General features: G+C 42.6%; 1 protein-coding gene across 4 annotated transcripts in view; it reads right to left on the bottom strand.

The window, feature by feature from the left end:
• ELL2 (elongation factor for RNA polymerase II 2) overlaps positions 1–21,420 on the bottom strand; it is a 75,860-nt gene that overhangs the window by 41,520 nt on the left and 12,920 nt on the right. For 3 of the 4 annotated variants that reach the window (XM_075932107.2, XM_075932106.2, XM_006118674.5), the window contains one exon: positions 15,239–15,286. Coding sequence is in view for 2 of the 4 variants with exons in the window: in XM_006118674.5 (XP_006118736.3) it covers positions 15,239–15,286 (48 nt within the window). In the remaining 2 variants the exon portion in view is untranslated. Of the gene's footprint in view, positions 1–13,532; positions 13,909–15,238; positions 15,287–21,420 lie in introns of those variants that run through there. The other variant, XM_075932105.2, reaches the window with a different exon arrangement.

Here is a 21,420-nt window from a genome sequence, read left to right as displayed (position 1 = left end):
TGTCTAAACTGAGTTGTAAATTCTTTGAGACATAACCTATTTTTTGCAACATAAAATATAGATAGCATCATAGACGAGGCCAACATCAGATATTTGGCAAGTCATTGGATAGGTCTATATTGCATTTTAAAATTCAAAGCAGTGAGTCTCAGATATTCATTAGGTTGCTTCCCTCATCTCTCAGGTATTACTTCAATCTCATCCACACTGTCAGCCAGCTTCTCTTCATCCACATGATGATCTCCACAAGAAAAGCTTGGTGGTAGTATTGTCAGATGTAAAGATTGTATGGAATTGGTTATTATCCACGTATTGCTCACACTTCAGTCCATGTGTTTCACTAGCCCTTCCAACGGCGTCATGTAGCCATTGAAAAAAATGGGAGAGAGAATAAACCCTTATAGGACACCAAAAGACAGAGCAGTGGCCCAGGACAACCCTTTGGGTTAGCTCAGGTCTTTCCTTTGGGAGCAATGTTAGGGCTTTCCCTAGTAGTTTAGGGGTTTTTTTTTTTTAATTTTTACAATAGTTACTATGCAGATGTATGTCTGAAAGAACTTTACAAGGGAAGTAAAAACCATATTTAAAAGGGACAGTAACGCCCCCCTTTGGAAGCAGTTCCCATTAATGTGACTGAACTATAGGACAAGCTAGTTATTCTAATTTTTAGTGAAGTCAAAGCTATTTTAACTTAAGAAAGGGAATCTACCTTGGCTCCTCCATGTCCAAAACCGGAGTTTTATTAAAAAAGATTTCCAACACAAGTTTACCACTTGAAACCTGAAGACTCAAACTTTCTGCTCAGTATATTTGTGTCTTAGTTCTACCTGTAAATTGGAGGAACCTGTCAGACTAGGATGATAAAATTTGGAACACTCCCATATATACATTCAGGCAGAAACGATGGAGTTCATTCACAAAGTTGTGTAGTTTAAAAAGCCAATATGCACTAAAATCTGACACTAACATACCACCACTTATTACCATCTCAAGCCACATCCAAATTAGTGAATGTGCAAGGGTCTGTCATACAACTGTACTTAAAATAGTAAAATAAAGTTATTCCTAAAGTTTCCAATAAGAGAATGATTGACAGGTTGAATTTCTACAAGCACTTAAATCTTAGGATCTCTTTGTAGATAATGACAGTTATATTATTATCTTGTTCATGAAGAAACATTCTGACGTCTCCTAAAAGGGCTCCTGGGACCCAACTTTTAAGAAGCTCAGACCCAGAAAACCATTTAGGGAATAGCTGGGAAACAAAAGGATTGTGTCTACCCTGCATTTTAAAATCCAAGGCAGCAAGACTAAGGGCCCTGATCTACAGGCTCAGCTTTGCACAACAGTGCTAAAAACAGCAGCGTAGACATTGCGACTCAGGCTGGAGCATGGTCTCTGCAATACAGTCTACCCTCACAGGTTTCAGAGCCTGCTCTCCATCCAGAGGCATACTATCCACAAGCTGTTTTTAATGCCATAGAGCAAATCTAAGTCTGTAAAAGGCTCCGAGGGAAGGTCTACAATACAGACCTATATGGGTATAGCAACGTTGGTCGGGGGTATGAAAAATCTATGCCTCTGAACAACGAAATTATACCAACCTAACTTAACATGTAGAGCAGGCTTGGGCAAAATACGGTCCAAAAGCCAATAGGTCCGGCCCACAGAGGCAGTGGGGAGCCGCAGGCAAGCTCTCCTGCAGCCCCCTCAGAAATACAGTTGCAGGGCATTTTCTCTTTATGAGTCTGGGGGGGGGGGGGGGGGGGAAGAGACGCTGCTCTCGCCCTCAACACAATCCCATTGGCCAGTTTCTGGTCAGAAACTGGCCAATGGGAGCTGCCTGTTTGAATAATAGGCAGCCATGAAGCACAACGCTCCCACTCAGTTATTCATGCAAGCACATGGCTGATCAGGCAGAAACATTTGAAGCTCTACAAGCATTTAGCTCTACAGCCCCTCCTTTGCCCAACCCTTTGCCCTCCACTCCCGTCCTGCTACTTCACATGCACCCATACGGCATCCCAGATCTGGCACCCCAATCTCCTGCCTGACATCAAAATCCCTTCCTATCCTAAGTCACATCCCAAACCTCTGCACCCCAGTCTCCTGCCCGAGGTCACAACTGCCTCCTCCACCCAAACTCCCTCCTCCCTCTTGCACCCCAATTCCTTACCCAAAGCTCCCTTCTGTACCCAACCTCCATCCCAGACCCCACACTTCTCCCATTAATACCATGGAGGAATGCGGCCCTTGACCAGTTTCCAAAATCTTGAGTGGCCCCCACCATCAAAAGTTATTGCCCATCCTGATGTAGAGAATGCTATATTAATGAGAAGGCTTCTTCCATCAATATAGCTATTGCCTCTCAGAGAAGTGGATTAATTATACTGTAGTAGCATCTTCATTAAGCGCTACAATGGTGCAGCCCTGAGATTCATTACTGTGAATTTTAAAATGCAGTATAGACACATCCAATGACTTGCCAAATATCTGATCTATGGTGCTGTATTTTAGGTTACCAAAAAACCAACAAAAAAGGGTTGTTGCCTCAAAGAAGTTACAACACACTTTAGACAAAAGATAAAAATTAACAAGGGGTAAGGGAGAAAGTCAGTAGGACAAAGGTTATGTAACAGTAAAGTCCTATGTTTAACCAAGTACGTTACCAGACTCTGACAGATTGTTCTGTACAAATATAACATGATTACTAACTGTTTTAATCCTTTCCCACATCCAGTTTAGTACACAAGTGTCTTCCTGTAACTATGCATGGCAAAGGAGTGCCAGATAACAGGATTCATATGGCCAGAAAAATCTCTGTTGATAGTAGGGACGTAAGCGGGTAGTCTCGTCAACTACTCTACTACTTGCATTTACCCCTCCCCTCCTCGCCTGCCTTGCTGCCTCTGTATTGGAAGCAGTGGGGGGGAAAGCAGGAGCTGGTGGGGGGTTCCCCCCCAGCACCGTCTCCGTGGTGCTTCATGCCCCCTCCTGCGCTGCTGCTCTAACAGAGGCAGCAGCATGGGGGAGGCTACCACGAAGCAGCCTCTGCACACATCAGGCCCAGCTGGATCCCCCACAGACTGGGGCTGGTAGACCCTGGCACAAGCCAGGACTGAGCAAGCTCGGCTCAGTCCTGGTTTGTGCTGGGTCCAGGAGCTACCCTTGCTGCAGCTCTGCAGTTTAAACTCAGTAGGAGCCAGCTGCCTGTGCACCTGGCTCTTACTTCATTTAAACCACAGAGCCACAGCAGTGGTAGCTCCTGGGCCTGGCACAAGCCAGGACCGAGTGCCCTCCCTTATCGACTCATCATGTAGTCAATACAAATTGTATCGACTACACAATTAGCCAATTACCCCTCTCAACATCCTTCGTGGATAGTACCTCTTCTTTCCAGCTCTGTACATGGTAGGATGCCCTAGAGTGCTATACCCCATGGAATGCTAATTCTGCCTGGTATGCATGTTCTCTGAGTACTGTCCCTTGCTAAGACACAACAGAATAGCTACCCAGATTTTTCCAAACAGCACCAAAACCATTATGCAGCATGCAAACATGGCTGACACACACAGTTACGTTGTAGGAACACAATATGACTGCTTTTGTTGTAATCAGATCAGATTAAAATAGCAGAAAATAGCTATAAAAAGCATATTGTACTTGTATCAGGTCCTATCTATACACCATGATATTTGTCAAAGAGACAATACATAAAATCTTGTCTATTACCTGTAATCATTGAACAACTGGGGTTTAAATTAAGTGATCTTGTACATAATCTTAAATACTTTATAATTTATAATATAGAAGTTTAAACCAATTGTTACTTGTAAACTGCTGTTAGAAACTTTAAAAAAAATTAAAAAATCTTGGAGGTCTTGATGAATACTCACTCCCTATCTTTACAACTCAAACATTCCCACTTCCAGTAAATCTACTCTATTTCTCAATAGGAACAAAAAAACCAATGTAAATCAGGAGAAGAAAAAAAAACCCCAATGTACTCTCTCACCGTTAAATGTGAACAAAGCAGCACTCTGAAGAAATGAGTGCATGTTTCAGCAGTTGCTATTGCAATCTTTTGAAATGAACTGTTTTTAGGCTTACCGATTCAGATGCTTTGGTCACACATACATAGTAGGGATGTTAAATATCAGTTAATTGAATAGTTGGGTAGCCTCATGAATTCTTACTGGTTAGTCCACTATTTTATAATCCGTAAGGGCGAGGCCAGCAGCCACTGCCCTCATTCCCAAGGAGCCCCCTGCCACTCCTTGCTGCTGCCTCTGTATCAGAGGCATAAGCTTGGGGTGCCAGATAGAAGTTTAAAAACCAGTTCCCCTCACGGACCAGCTGCCTGTCACCCTGTGTTGTTGCCTGTGATAAAGAGGCAGCAGCGCAGGATGGCAGCAGTCTTTGTCTGGGCCGGCGGGGGGAAGGGGGAAGGCCTGAGCTGGGCTGTCTATCTGCCCAGCTCCTAATACACTTTAAATACAGAGCCACAGCAGGGGGAGGTCCCAAACCTGTTGCAAGCTAGGACTGAACCAGGCTGCTGGCCAGCCTTCTAAAAAAATTTACTGGAGGGGGGGAAAGGGAGAGAAGGAAAGAAATGCGTGTAGTCTACAGCATTAACCTATAAGCTTTTGCTTATAGGTTAATCAGTTAATCGACTACACTATTACATCCCTAATACATAGAACCTTAAATTCACAACCATGAAAGACATGCACAAACATGAAATCTGATCTCCCACCTTCAAATCTGGCCTTCTATGCTTTTACTTACACAACACAAATTTTGCATGGGTGTTTCTGAAATTGGGTGTCTTCGCTCAAAAGGAAGTTCCTGAGGGGTTGTAAGGTTATTTTAGGAGGGATGTGGTAGCGCCACCCTTATTTCTACTCTGCCTTTAGAGCTGGGCAGCTGGAGAGTAACAGCTGTTAGTTGGGTACCTAGCTCTGAAGGACTGTCCCTCAAGCTAGGGATGTAAGCAACTCGTCAACTATCCAATAAGCATATGCTTATCAAATAGCTGACTAGTAACTTTACTAGTTGCTTCTCCCCCCCCCCTTCCCTTGCTACCTCTATCACAGAGAGTCAGTTCCTCTCAGCACTGTCTACATGGGCGGGCAAGGACACAGTGGAGAACTGGTGGCACTTATACCTTTGAAATGTAGCAAGAGCGGGGCTCTTGTACATTTCAAAAGCAGGGAGCACAGGGCCAGCAGGGGACTGCTTGATTTCCCCCACTCGCCGCATATTCCCCCGTAGCACTTCTGGGCTCCTGCTGCATTTCAAAGGCGGAGACGACCTTATCGACTAATCGAGTACTCAATGGAAATTCCATCAACTGTTTGATTAGTTGATTAATCTAAATTTAACATCCCTACTTGCAGCATCAGTGTAGAAGTAAGAGTGGTAATATTATACTATGCTACATTTACTTCTATGCTGCTGCTTTCAGAGCTGAGAGAATGGATATGGGCAGCTGCTGACTGAGGGTGCAGCTATGTAGGCAGCAGTTCTATCTTCAGAGCTGGGATCCGAGTGAGCAGCCACAGCTCTCCAACTCTGAAGGCAGTGCTGCTGCCATCAGCAGCACAAGATTAAGTTTGCAGTACTGTAACCCCCTACAATAACCTTGTTACCCTCAGACTCCTTTTTTGTGTTAAGGATCCTTATAATTACAACACTGTGAAATTACAGATTTAAATAGATACAACAATGAAATTTATTATTTTAAAAATCCTATGGCCATTAAATTGACCAAAATTGGCAGTGAATTTGTTAAGGAACTAGACATACATACAAGCTTATAGAAAACCTTTGACATAGACAGATAAACACTCCATATACTAAGCTCTGGGAAGTACTCAGATCTACAGACATCATTATTTAGAAAACTAACAAAAATAAGAGAAATGTATCACCCTATACAGTTATGAAACTGCTAGTCAAAATATACATTTTGAAGGTGCTGCTTACCTTTATAACGTCACTCTGGCTCCTACTCCACCCTTAAACATGCAGTTGACTTCTTAATCTTTAAAAAGTGTTCTCAGCTGCCTCTCTTTTGCCATACCTTTGGCTCTTTGAGGGTACCACCTCACCTTCCTCACTTCTATCTGGGATCTTGTACCCTAAATGTTATATTTCTTTTCCTTCAAAAAATCTTCTCTGCCTTTGCATCAACAGGTAAAACTCTGGTCTGCTGCTTTAGTCTGCGACTTTTTTGGCCTCAACTTTCATCTGTGGTTTAGTTACAATACCACATCTGATTTTTTTTTTTTTTTTTGGTCTGCCATTCCAATAGTTTCTCTATCCTTTGTTGAATCTTGTTACTTGATTTCTCATTTCATTCCAGATTAACTTAAAATACATTAGAGAGCTTTTTCTACTATGTGGTCATCTTTTCCCCCCTATCCTAATGCACTATACTCTGTCAACTCCATTAGCTCTACCAAATAATTTCCCTTTCTCCTATTTTGGTCGCGTGGCTTTATGCTCTGCCTTCACAAAAATCAACCTAACTCCTCCAATAAAACATGTGAACTCACCTCTTTCAAAGCAGGTAGAGACTGAACCTCTAAAATCCGGGCCCCTCTTGTCTGGCAACATCTGTGGTCCAGTAGGAACACAGATATTTCTGGATCAAATTGCCCTGGTTGGCCAGGTTCAGAATCATAGACTGGGCTGGGCCGGTGGTGGGGAGCCCAGCCCTAGGTGAGCCAGCAAGGGGGTGAGTACAGCCCCGACCACGGCTGGCAGCAAGGAATATAGCCCCAGGCAGGGCCGGAGGTAGTCAATCTGGCAGCCAGGAGTGCAGCCCCAGTCAGGGCAGGTGCTGAGGGAAGCACAGACTCAGTCCCGGCTGGTGTGGTGGAGGAGCGCAGTCCCAGCTGGGCATGCAGCCAGGTCCAGCACTGTGGTGGGGGGTGGGAAGGGGTTTGCAGCCACTGCCAGGGCTGGAGGCAGCAGAGCCAGCCCCTGTCTGGGGCTAGAGCAAAGGAGGACGGTGGGGAGACTGGAGGCAGCGGCAGGTACCAGGGAGTGCAGGACTACCCAGAAGCAGAGCCTACAGCCAGGGGTCCCGAGGGTGCTGGACAAGGGTCAACTCCTAGTAAACTGCACAGAAATGTTACTACACATTTTGTATTAGTCCTGCTTTCTTTAAACCTAAATTAAATAATCCTCAGAGAACTTCAATGCATAAGTCAAGGATTTTTGGATAATCAGAATGAAAGTACAATGTTTCAACTCAAGATAAACTTTTGGACATGTATAATGTTTGTTTTTCCTATTTGATGTACATTAACAGAAGGTCAGAGAATTATTCAATCAACACTTAAGATATCAGGAACAGCTTGCATATTCTATTCCTGGCTATTGTGAAACAGTAGTTTTTTGGTTTTAAGTTCTATTGAAAGGCTGCTATATATACCCATGGCTGATTACATTTCCCCCCACCCCCCGCAAATAAAATGCATCCATGTAGATCCTTAGTATGCAATGCATTTAAAAAGAATGGTGTCATATTTCCTTTCTCTCTCATTCCCTCAGATTTTCAAGTCAGCAAATACCATATCTCCATATGTCAGAAAGCTTAGATCCAAGTTGGTACACAATCAAATTTATTCTCTTTACCACCTTCTAAAAACAATGAAATCCTTGCCTCAATACTTCATTAGGTATACTTTGTCATTACTAGTTCTGGATGTATATTCCACACAATCACCTAGATCTTGTCTAGACAAGGAAAATAAACAGTTCTTATATACAAGTTAGCCAACATAGTTAAAACACCTCTCCCACCAAGTACAGTTATGGGCACAGTGAAATCAACAACATATCCCTTTACAACTGTCCTCTGGGCTCCAGTTCATACCTTCAAAACGTGGGTCTTTTCAGGGAAAGTTAAACTGAAATTTTCCAAGCAAACAGGTACTAGTGCAGGAGACCAGAGCCTTTATTTTTCTCTCTCACATTATTTCCTCTCACTCCCACAAACTTAAGTGAGGCATATCTTCATTAATGTGCACTGCTACTCCTCAGAGATTGTTCCTCTATAAAGTACCAGAAGAGATCCCTCATGGTCCTTTGCTATAATGTACAACCTCTAACTCAGTGGTGGGCAACCTGTGGTCCGTCAAGGTTCCATATCTGGCCTGTGAGACATTTTGTTTACTGTTGTCCACACACAGGGTTGCCAGATTCTGCTTGTTTCTACACATTCATTTTTTTTCATACACGTGATACACCCTACAAATTCTAGGTACAAACATGCAGTTAGAACTACCCTTATCCTGGAAGACTGTCATGGGACCCACTCACTAGCCTGGGTTGCCCATCACTGCTGTAATACCTCCTTCCTCCCAGCAACACTTGGAGCAGGAAATTCAGCCTTTTTGTTTTCAGCTACCTCTTCCTACTGGCAAAGCTTCTCTTCTACACTCAGCCCAGGCCCACTAAAAAGACCTGTTAAACTGAAAGTTGGGGTCCTATGTATACTTAAAAGCAGAGACTACCTAGGTAATAGGTGGTAGCTGTGTTGATGGGAGAAGCCATCCCATTGACAAGACACTGTCTTCATGGGGAGTAATAAAAACCTAACTGCTTTGTTTCGGAGTGTGGATTTCCCACAGTCCTGAGGCAAACCGTTATAGCAACTAGGGATGTAAAAGACTAATTGATATCCCCCCCCCCCTTTGCTGTCTCTATGGGAGGGAAGGGGTTCTTCAAAGTGGCAGCTACGCACAGCACAGTCCTGGCCAGACAGATTGCCAGTGCAGGCAAAGGGGCACAGCTGCCGGTGGGTTTTGCACACTGGGAGGGCTGGTCTGCAAAGCTCTGCGCAACAACAGGTGTAAATCCCCACATCTAGCTACAGAGTGATCCTCTGCTCTGGTTGTCCCAATTCATAAAAGCCACTTCGCCTCTGGTGCTGCTGCTCCCTCCCCCACACACAAGGGCTCCCTGGAGAACGAGTCATTCTAGGGTGTGGAGGTGTTTGTGGGGCACCTTGGTATCTGGTGCAAGGGTGACTATACAAAGCTGGGCAAGGAGCAAGACCGACAATGTCCCACCCTGTATACATGCAGCCTCTTCCCTTTGGAACGTTCCCTCTTGCTGGGATACTAGATCTGCACAAAAGACCTTAGGTCCTCTAGTGCAAAGTCTTATCCTCACCGGACCATGTTGAGCGCAGGCTTGATAGAGCCCCCACTGCTTGATACACTCCAAGGACTGGGGAACCACTATACTTAAAGACCTTCCCATTTTCCGAAGGGATAGTCCCACGATCCTTGCAGGTTGCTTGGTGATGGTTCTTGTGGGTTGTTGTTTTTTTAACTTTTTCTTGGTTGCGCAGGGAGTGCATGTGGGACTGCCATGGCATACCTCAGTCCTGTTTGGACATGTCCCTCCTTACCGAGTAGGCTGATGTTCACGGAGCTAAATGTTCTTAGCAAACTGCTGCCAGGACACATATTTGGTTCTGTGGCAGCATAAACAACTCACAAGGTTACAGAAGAGAGGCACCAGAAAAGCCATTAATCAGGCAATCTCTTAGGCCTAGGAGAGAGGCTGATGGGATACAAGTGTGTGTGTGTGGGGGGGGGGGGGGCGGGAGGCGAGGGCAGAGCAGAGGAGGCTTTGCACACTGCCCCACCCCCAGGCCCCAACTGGCCTAGGGGCAGGGGAGCATGGGAAGTCTCCTTCCACACCAGAGGCACAGGCACCTAGGAGGAATGGGGGGGGGGGGGGGCAAAGGCACTCCCTCACTTCCAGACCAATCATTGTCTGGAGGTGAGGAACCCAGAAATATCTTGGCCCTGCCCCTTCCTGTGCAACCCGGGGTCACTTGAAAAATTTCCAAAGTGGCCCCAGCAAAAAAAATACTGCCCACCCCTGGTGCAGGGGATAATGATCAGACCTTCCTTTTAGTCATCCTACTGCACAATACCATAATAAGGAGACTAATGCCAATAGTTAGGAGTACTCAATATTAAAAGCATAACTACTTAGAAGTCTAAATCAACAACAGCATAAGGGATTACTGATACAACCTATTTAAAAGCTTTACCCTGAACCATCAAGTTGTGCACACAACTAGTCTCTGTAACTTCTCAAAGTAATCCTCAACTTCCACATACTTTTGTTTCATTTATGCTTTTGTGGCTGCTTGTGCTGTACTAGATCAGACCAGTGGTCCATCTAATCCAGTATCCTGCTTGACAGTATCCTGCTCTAAAAAAAGGCTCAAGAAACCATGAACTCGTCTGTTCTGAAATAACCTGCCACCGAGGACTTCTCCTAATTGCTATTAGCAAGGAGTCAGCCATACTTTGATGCATGAGTGTTTATATTCCTAACAAATCAGTTGCATATACAAATTAATATTTGCTATCGTGACTCTTTAGATATTTTTATCCATTTACTGATCAATGCTTCTTCAAATAGTCCTAAACTCGCAGCTTCAACAATATTTTATAGGAATCAGATTTACAAGCTAATGGTGTTGTGTGTGAAAAAAAGATTTCAGCTTTCAATTTGCCATCTTTTAATATCATGAATTGTTGTTTTGTACTGAGTGACTAGAAGTTTCTGTACTTTCTCCAATTACAGTGGGCACCAGACTCCTTCAGTGCAATCAAGTTCTGCTCTTGGGCCAACATTTTGTTAGGGGCTGTGACTGCAGCAAGGGGAGAAGAGCCTTAAGAAATATATCCTCTCAGTTTCCACTGTTACGGCACCCTTTTGAAAGCAGGGAAGAAAGCAAGTCTTATTCTTTTTAGTTCATAGATTAAGGCCAGAATGGACCACTGTGACCCTAATATGTAGGATTGCTCTAATAAATTCCTATTTGAAGTAGGGCATGTAATTTCTAACAGCCTTCTCTGTTTTAAAAATTGCCAGTGATGGAGAACACATCACAGATCTTGGAAAATTGTTCTAATAGTTAATTACCCTCCCTCTTAAACTGCGTTGCTTATCTTTAGTCCAAATCTGTCTTGTTTCATCTTCCAACCATTATAGCTCATGCCGGCTGTCTATTAGACAAAGGTTATGTAATGCTTACATTACAGACTGCACCTAAATTTGCATGAAAAGTCTATAAAATGCGCTAAATTTAATGTTTATGTAAAATTAGCTAGTTATTGTGCATCCTATCACAGGAAAAATAGTAGCACGGCTGCCATACCATGTCAGCCTCAAAAGCAAACTCTTTTCTGAATGATTGCCTTTATAATATACCACTATTGTAAGGTACTCATTGCCACAGTATATAGAGGACTGTCTGAACTTTATAATCACAGAAATGTCTAAACTTTCTAGCAATCTGAAAAGTTCTCTTCACTGGGCAGAATAAACAAGTTTATTTTCCCCAGATTGTATTTTAAACTGGAAGTAATCAGTATTCCATCCCTCAATTTGATGTTTTGATTTATTTTCCCCCCTCCCACCATTTCACCAATAAGGCTAACTATACAAGGCAATCTGAGATTCTGAACCAGTCCAACATAGCCTTTATTGTTAATTGTTTGGAAACCAGGAACACTGGTTTATCAGCAATGTCCTATGAGTTCTCAAATCCATCCTTGGGGCAGACAAACTTTTTTTTTTTTTTTTTTGCTGGAAACAGATTTGATATCTTGTAACCTGCACCTTGCCATTTAAGTAGAATGGTCTTATTCAAGAGTTGTCATCTATTGGCCTCTTCTTGCCTTATCTTTCCATCCCCAGTGCTCAGACTTTCATTTCTCATATGTATAGGTTTGCACAACCTAGAATCAACATAAGCCCTCATCTTCTCTCAGGACTGCAATACTCACAAAGGAGTACAACAGTCCTTATGTAATCAAGGGCAGACATATGAAGAAACTCTAGAGTATTCCCTGACGTATTTATTTAAAAGGTACCAGTGCTGTTTCCTGTCTGACTGGAAGTTAAGCAGCAACTTGCGTTGAATGGAAAGCTTTTCTTAAGAGGTTATAATCAAACATAGTTCATTTTCCTGAAGGTTTAAAAAAAATACATTTACACTGCCACAGACTTCAGCACCAAATCACTACTGAATTGATGGGAATATGACCCAGTATTTAATTCTACCATGCCTCAGCGTACAGAGGTCCCTACCTATACAACAGGTAATAAAGTATATACTGTTTAAAACAGGGTAGCTGAATTTACTGACCCTCCAAAGCCACATACAATGTCTTCAGAAGTTCAAGAGCCACAATGCATTCACTGCCTTTGCACATGGCTAATTACTGCTAAAGCTAGTGGCTTTGTGGATCCCCATCTTAGTTAAGTCTTTGAAATCCAGTTGATAATGTTGTCAAGATAATATGGAGGAATTCAGTCAGATATTGATTTATAAGGACTGCATGATGATGTGATTTTTCAAATTGCATCACTGACTTCAGTGATTCAGAGCAGTATGTTGTTCCAAAATTGAAATAACTTGCATACAAATCTTGAGTTAAGGATACTTTGTTCCTGGCACTTGCTTCCAGAACTTGATTGTATTCTGTAATTTTGACATCTTTAGAGCCTTGCCCTCTTGGAGATCTAACAATTCCATTTTTACAGAAGATGTTTCTGTAATCACAGTTTGGGAAATGTGAGAGCCATCATTGATCACATCAATCATGAATGGCTTTTGGGAAAGGCAAAGTAGGACCTCAGCTTCTGCAAGACTTCAATCAAACCTGGCCTAAAAGTCAAGCAGTCCTTGTAATTTAATTCTGTATTCCTAAACTATGTTTACACTGTTTAGGAAAACACAAAAACATATGCAAATGAGGCAAAGCATGGAATAACGCCATGCCTCATTTGCATAATTAATTAGTCTCCGCTTTTGCACAAAACCCCTCTTGCGCAAGAGCCATTCTTCCGGGGGGTAGGGGGAGGAAGAGGAAGAATGGCTCTTGCACAAGAGGGAGTTTTTGCACAAAAACAGAGCCTCATTAATTATGCAAATGAGGTGCAGCAATATTCCACGCTTTGCCTCATTTGCATTTTTTTGCACAAGAAGGAGCAGTCTAGATATAACCTTAGAGTTTATGATCTTCTACATCTGTTTCAAGGAATATGTTTACCTTTTTCTTGAGATGGGGAAAGTGGGTGAAGTATTTTGATACTGTTTCTTTCCAAACCTTTAATTTGTTCTGGAAACTGAAGAGTGTCTGAATAAGGTCACAATATTATCTTTACTTGGAATGCCAAACTGAGAGCTGGGAGCCTGCTCCCCTTGTTTGGCAGCAGTGTGGGATGACAGGGAGTTCTCTGGGAGTGAGGCCGGAAAATTGTGTAACAGGTAAGATTTTGTGCAGTTTCACAATTATTCAATTAAACAATATCTAACATCCCTAATGAATAATAGTACTAAACTAAAATACCATGTGTATACCATAAGTATATCTCCATGCAACACCTTTTTAATTTATGGTAGAGGAAACTTCTAGACATTAAGCCATTAATGAAACACACTTATAAGAACTTATTACAAATAGATTTATAATGATCACCTGAAGTGCCTTTTCTTGATAATCAAGCCCATGCTCCCATGCATACTTCTCTGAAAACAAACAGCTGAGGTATTTTAGCAGATGCATTCTTTATTCCATTTTAGACGTCAGCTCTGGCATCAACCATCTCAGGGGAAAGAAACCCCAAATGTGGAATTCAGCCACGGAACAATTAAGTGAAGATGTGTCCATTTTGAACTACATTGTTCATATTTGTTAAGAATATTTACAACTGAATTACAGATTAGTCACCTTTGGACATTTTAAATTAATATAAAAGCGTCAGTTCAACTTTAGAAGTTTAGCAACTGCAAATCCATCAGTGCTTTTGATGACTTAAAATTTGGCAAAGGCAAATAATGCAGGATACACTGCTAAATCCTGTCTAAAAAAAAAAAAAAAAAAGAACTGTAGCATTCAGTATACAGAACGCATTTTTCCTCCAGTGTATTGCAACAGTCTCTTAAGGGGTAGGGAAGTGGTCTCCAAAACTGTTCTTGATTAATAAACTAAAATATATAGTACATTTTTATGGCATTAAAACTGGTTAGGCAGTAAAGTAGACAAACTGTCTTAATCATTTACAAATTATACCTGTTAAGAACTTCACTTATAGAAAAAAAAATCAGTATCTGACATACCATGATAAATAGACTTTAAGAGAAGATTGATGTAAGCTTGAAAGCTTGTCTCTTTCACTACCAGAACATGGCCCAATAAAAATCTATCAACTCACCCAGCTTGTGTCTCTAATATACTGGGACCAACATCAATACAGATTTTAAATGTTAGTTAAATCTATCACCAATTCAGTAACCTCAAATCTTCCTATTTCTCCTTTGCAGCTATTAAGAACAATTTCAATAGCCCATAAGAATAAGTTAACAGTCACATTAGCTTCTGCACAAATGAAAAGAGATGATGGAGGGAGGAGGAGAGACGGAGAAGAGAAGAAAATACGTGATTCAGTTTAAAATTTAAACACTAACACGTTCTTTCTTGCCATTTTAACTATATTGGCCTTACAATAGGCTCTGATCTTTTATTGAACTACAAATTTATGAAATGTTGTATGTCTAGCTATTTCCACAGAGGTTGGTTAATGTTCACCTTAAGAAAATCTAAAATGCTTTCATCTCATGAAAATATATCTGGAAATCAAAACCTGCACTCAAGTTTGTTTCTTGCACTAAGTCTCGTAACGTTTCATTTAATGGATCACTTAAAAGAAGAATTTGTTCACAGACCCCATTTCCACTCCCATCCTCATCATAACCCTTCACCAGCAGACTCAAAGTGTTTCATTTTACAGAATTCCAAGAAGAGCTATACCATTGATGGCTCAGACAATAGTTTAAGAACTTGCCTGTCTAAACTTCTGAAGCAGATTTGTGATTTTTTCTGAAACCACTCTAATTCTATCTGAACTGCTGATTTACAATATAAGTTAAACTCTAAAAATGAATGAGAAGAGTTAAGGGGAAATACATGTGAAATAATCCATTTAAAGGAAAAGGAGTTTACTAAGAGGTAACTGATTCTTTTCTGAACTATTTGTGAGATTCACATTAGTTGTTACTTACTGCATGCTTAATTATGAGCACTTCTAGAAGTAAAAAAGCAAAAAAAGCAAATGTGTAAGAAAGAAATAAGTTTTACATAAGGTATTTTATCTGCTAAGTTATAAAGAGAAAACAAACACTCACCCCTTGGAGTCCTTGAAACTGGATTGAGGGTCGAGAAGCAATAAGATTCTATAAAAAACAGTAAAAAACTCATTAGTCTTATAATAATTTCATAATTACATCCCAGAGTGGGGTTTGCCATTACAAAACAACAATCTAAACAGACATTTACAAAGCTGTGTTTCTTTCTGTACAAGATAAAGATCCCCTAAAAGCTACATGTTTTATAATATAAAGAAATGTAAATACATCTGTCCTTGAACACCAACCAATAATGATAATAGAAGGGTTATCAATAAAACGAGCACCTGAACCTATAATAAAAAGAAGTACCTGGATATTGTGTCAAGTTTGGTTAGCACTCCAAATCTAGAATATTTCTAAATGTATACAAGTGTGTTGAAGATGGAAAAGTTGTGTCATAATTTGCAAATAGCTAAAAATTCCATAACAATTTAGAAACCAAGCAAAGTTTTAATATGCATTAAATAATCTTTCAAGATTTTCAGCATGAAGGATCCAACTTTTTCTCTAATTGCTTTGTCAGATCTAATCTCACATTATTCCATTAATTTTTCCATATGTTGAGTTGGTCATCAATAGGGATGTTAATATTGGCTAATTAAATTGTCAAGTAACCTCATAAATTCTTACTGGTTAATCAACTATTCTATAGTCCCCAGAGGCAGGGCCAGCAGCTAGTTAGTGCACTCCAGCCTCACTCCCAAGGAGCTCCTGCAGCACAGGATGCCAGGCGGGAGCTGGTCCACAAGGGGAGCCAATTTAAAAGCCAGCTGATAAAGAGACAGCAGCACCGGGTGGCAGAAGCCCCTGTCTGGAGGGGTGGTTTGAGTTCCCGGACCTGGCACAAGCTGGAACTGAGCTATGCTTCCTGCCCACCTGGCTCTTAATACACTTTAAATGCAGAGCCACAGTGTCTGGCATGAGTCAGGACAGAGCCAGGCTGCCTGCTGCCCAGTTCCTAATACATTTTAAATGCAGAGCTGCAGCAGGGGTAGGTCCTGGACCTGTTGCAAGCCAGGACTGAGCCAGGCTGCTGGCCAGGCTGCTAAAAAATTTAACTGGCAGGGAGAGGAGGGAAATGAATGTACTATAAGCTTTTGCTTATTGGTTAATCGACTACACTATTACATTCCTAGTCACCAAACTGCAGACAAAGGTTTCACTACAAATATTAAATTATTTAAAAAGAAGTTCACTTAATTATCTTTCAAATTATATTAATTTTAGTCAGACTACAACTGTAATTGAAATTCTTCTAAGACAGTGGTTCTCAAAGTGAGGTCCACAGACCACTAATGGTCCACTGCTGCCTCCCAGGCAGGCTGAGGTGGGAGCTAACCACCTTCCAATGCAGCGGGGAGCCTGCACTGCTGCTGCAGCTTTGTGAGTCTGCAGCACCAGCTCTGGCTGACAGGCAGGGAGGTGAAGAAAGAAAACTCACACTCCTCTGTGCAGGCTGCAGAGCTACACGTGGAGGAGCGCCACCACCATGGTAAGAGCAGTGAAGGGCTGGCAGCCAGTTGGGCTGCGTGGGGCCAAGCAGTGGTGGAAGGAGGCAACACTGCGGCTGAGGACCTGGCACACGCAGAAGGTAGGTGAGGGCTTGGGATCCTTTGGGCCTTTGCACCCACAGGGACTAGATCGGGGGGGGAGGGTGCCATGGACTGGACTCTTGCCCAACCCTACCCCCTGCAAGGCTGGACACCCCAGGAATCACCTACGCCACCCACCCCCACCTTACTGTGTCATGCCCAGGCTCTCTGCCCCTCCATTTCCCTGAACCGCCCCCCTGAGCCACCTTGACCCCAGCCCTATTCCCAGGGGCACCCCGCCCTCCCCCCCCCCCATCTCCCTAAACCCCCCCAGCCATTCTGCCCCTCAGCTTTAGCCCCAGGCACTCCCTGCCCCCATTCTCCTGCCCCGGGCCAGACACCCTGTCCCCAGTCTGCTCCTGAAACCTCCCTCCTGGCCAGACTCTGCACCCTCTCTCCTGGCCAGACACCATACTCCCAGCCTGCTTCTGCACCCTACCTCCTACCCAGATCTTGCATCCTTACCTCCCTTCTGCACCACACCTCCCTCCCAGAACCTGCACCCCATCCCTATCCCACTCACTGGCAGCCCTGTCCTGCACACTGAACCCCTCATTTTTGTCCCCACCCCAGAGCCTAAAATCCCATAACTCCAGAACCCCAAGAAAGTAAATCTGAACCTCAGTCCTCCCTGTCCCTTCCCTTCGTTCCATGGTGCTGGAACACCAGAGGAGTTAGGTGTCTCAGTTGGGGGCTACATCAGTGAAGGTTGGGGGATTCTGGAGGAGTTTTTTTTGCTTCTCACTCATGTGGTCCCCAATTGATTTTTTATGTGGATCAGTGGCTTCTGACAAAAAAAGATTCCCCACACCTGCCATATATAAAACATTGAAACCTTTTGTGTTGAACATAAATTAATAGTTAGTTTATTAAACTTCATTTTAAATAAAGTAATGTGAGAAAGATAAAACACTTGTGTTTAAAAATTTAAATTAAACCAGTATCCCTAGTTACAGCACTAGCAAAATGGCTCAGGCATAATTACGTAATTAATGGTGCCTTTCCATTAGCAACTGGTGGCCCACGGAAAGGTTTACATTGAGCCAAGTGGTCCACAGGCCAAAGAGTTTGAGAACCACTGTTCTAAGGTGACATTATTAAATTATCTAAAAGGGTTAACTGGAACTCTAGCAACATCGCAGCCTTAACTAGAAAAGAAAAGAAAAATTAAAGCTTGTCACTCCTGACTAGATATTTAGCTAATGCAGAAAGAAGCTTACTGAAGATCACCTTAATTTCATATTGTGGGGATTAAACTGACAGACTATATGACTGTAGAAACATGCTGTTCTTTCAGGTCAGAAACTAAAAGAAAAGCAGGTTACCCAACATAAAAGGAAGGAGAGACTTCATTCTTTTAATTGACACTTACTGAAGTTTAATACAATTTGCTAAGAACACATTTCTTGAAACTATGAATAAAGAATTCCAAAAAGTATTGAAAACAGAAAATCTGTTTCAGGATTTGTCCTGAAAGATTGTTAGAGATAATTTAAAATAACATTGAGAGATCAGGACTGGAGCAGGGAAGTGTCTGTTAATTTGTAAAACTACAGTTCTTGTCTGAAACTTCACTCCATGACTTTTTAGTTCCAATAATTAAGTGAAAGTAACAACACAAAATAGTTCATTTAAAAAAAATGTGTTAAGCCCACATTCAGAGTTTATATTTACATATTACGTCATAAAAAGTCTATAATTCTTGTTTTCTTTAGATCCAAATACACCAAACTTAAACTGAGATGAGATGCTTAAATATAGTTGGGCACAGTGAAATTTCACAGAAAGATGTTTAAGGCAATGCAAATTTTGTTTTACAATAGCTCTGCACGCAGAATAAAGAGGTGTACATATTATGGTAGTGCATATAATCATTAATTGATTCAGAATGTTTTAAATATTTTAAAAGGTGCTTAATGGCATTTTGTTGTAGTTGCCTACACAATATAGCTTATTTTAAAATCAGAAAAAAAACCCTCAGAATTCCCATTCATTTAGATTGATCCAAATACAATAAACTAGAGTAAATACACTCTTCTCTGTAAAATTACTACTAAAGTAGTTAATCTTGAACATGCTAAGTGGCAAAAACACTGAAGTAGGTGTTGAAAAGCACCATTTAATTTTTAAAGTTAATAACATTTAAGTTTTAATTTAACCTATAATATTGATCAGGTGTTGCTTGGGTCCTTAATTCAAATAAATTTTGTTTTTCTTCTTTTAAATCATTGTTCTAGGGTGGGACTGGGGATGAGAAGTTTACTATGTAGGCTGCCCTTGAAGAAAGGATAAATCCAGGCCCCTCTCACTGCAACAGCTTGGGACCAGGTCAGAAGTGCCTTTTCATGGCCGCTGTAGTGAGCACAGCTGGGAGAGAGGTTCATGTCCCTTGGCTGGGAGACAGACACACAAATAGAAACTCTGAATATATATAGTAGATTGCTGTCCTTTCTCCACCCTGCCTTCTATTGGCCCAATGGGGTTACAGCTGTCCCAGTCCCCTCTCTGGCCCCTTGTTGCCCCCTGTGGTCACTCGACAGTCTAACTGTCCCTCCTATCAGACTTCTCCCTTTCCTCTTTGTGACTGGAATTTGATTTTCTCATGTCTTATTATACTAGCATAAACATTTACCTTGCTTTAAGTTATGATAAGAGGAAGATACATACCAAATTTGGTGGTCCTAGCTCTTTCTATTTAGAAGGAGTTCTTGAATAACAGACTCAGACACACAAACTCTCAAATATATAGCAGAATAGAAAACAACACTGCTTGAGCAGTGTTGAGCTACAGTTTTTGTGGTAAAAATGCCGTAATGCCAAACCCAAACTTGCTAACTAGTGTTCAACATGCTTCACCCCCAAACTCAAAAAGCTCGAGTTAGATCCCTGCAAATCATGAGGTTTTAAAAATAAAAGTCATATTTTGTTTCCTGGTCTGATTCAATTCCTTTTCTTCCCTCAAAGGATATATTATCAGACTGGGAATTGCATACATTTCCAACCTAAAGTTATCAGATTATTATGTATAAATATAATTATCATACATAGTGTACTCAGTAAATATGTATGGGTAGAGGAGGCAGCATTATCTAGCCATTCAACACTTTCCACAAGGCCTTGTTTCCAATTTCCTATAAATTTGCCAAACTTCAGCCATACAGCTGAAATATATTCTCTATCGGGTATATTTCAGACAATTTGTTTGGGAAGTTTCTGGCCAACTATTTCAGATGTTCTCATGGGCAAGATTATGGTAACAAAAGATTGTGTGGTTTTTAGATGGGTAATACAAAAAACTTGCAACCTTTTCAAAGGAAACCTACAGGGCCTCTATGCTTTGTAACAGGAATTTGAAATTTGGTATGCAAGATCACCCTTTGTTATCCCTCTAACAATCTAAGTTTGGCCAAATTATAGGTCTTTGAAAACCAAAGTTCACATATGCTCAGTAGAAGTTCGTTAGAAGCTAGTAGTTAAATATTCTGAAAAGTCCATCCACAAGGACCATGACCTATCCCCACACAGCTCCAATGTATTGGCCAGACCACTCTTTTCATTTTTACAGATCAACTAAGACAGTGGTTCCCAACCTGGGTCCGCAGACCCCTGGGTGTCCATGAGGGTATTGCAGGGGGTCCGTGGGAAAGAAAAAAAAAAAAAAAAAAAAAAGAACATAGAACCATGGTCACCAACCCGTCAATTGCGATCGACTGTTCAATTTTGGGGGCATGACCAGTTGCTCATGAGGCGTCCCAGCCCCTCTCCCCAGTGACTCCCCCCCACCTCAAGAAGGAGCCTGAGCTGGCGCTAGCTCCTGTAAAAATGGATGTAGCGCTGGCTTCCGGCAACGTGGTGGTGAAGTGCCACAGCTGTGCGCCAGGTCCAACATCTCAGGAAGCACATAGGTGGCTCTTCCCCTCTCCCAAACTGCTGGCACACTTCCAGAAAAGCCGGGTCTGTCGTACCGCCAGAGACTTCCTTCCCCCCTGCTTCCTGCCTGCCTTCCTGTGCATGGGAGGAGGGGAAGTGGAAGTCCCGGGACCGCGCACCAGCTCTAACTTCTCAGAAGTGTGCCGGCTGTCATGGGGAGTGGAAGAGTGAGCACTCTCCATGCCCCCCCCCCACGCAGGAAGAAAGGCAGGAAGCAGGGGGAAGGAAGTCCCCAGTGGTGCGACAGACCTGGCTTTTCAAGAAGCCCACTGGCTGTGGGGGGAGGGGGAGGAGAACAGCACACATGCTTCCTGAGACCCTGTCCCCTCTCCCTGGCCAACACCCCCCCCCAGTGCCCTGCCCTTCTAGCCAGACCCCCATGAGTACCCTGCGCCCTTCCCAGGCCCCCACCAGCACCTTGCCCCCTGGCCAGACTCCCACCTGCTCCCTGCCCAGGCCCCCACCAGCACCCTGCCCCCTGGCCAGACTCCCACCTACTCTCTGCCCATGCCCCCACCAGCACTCTGCCCATGCCCCCTGACCTGGCTCCCACCAGCCCCCTGGCCAGACACCATACTACACCCTGCTCCTGCCCAGGGCCCCACCTGCCCCCTGCCAGGCCCCCAGTAGTACCCTGACCCCTGGACAGACTCCCAC

Source organism: Pelodiscus sinensis, chromosome 6 (genome assembly GCF_052426305.1).
Source record: "Pelodiscus sinensis isolate ZL-2025 chromosome 6, ASM5242630v1, whole genome shotgun sequence".
NCBI lineage: Eukaryota > Metazoa > Chordata > Testudines > Trionychidae > Pelodiscus > Pelodiscus sinensis.
The sequence above is the reverse complement of the archived record's forward strand: the minus strand, read 5'-3'. Positions and strand labels throughout refer to the sequence as shown.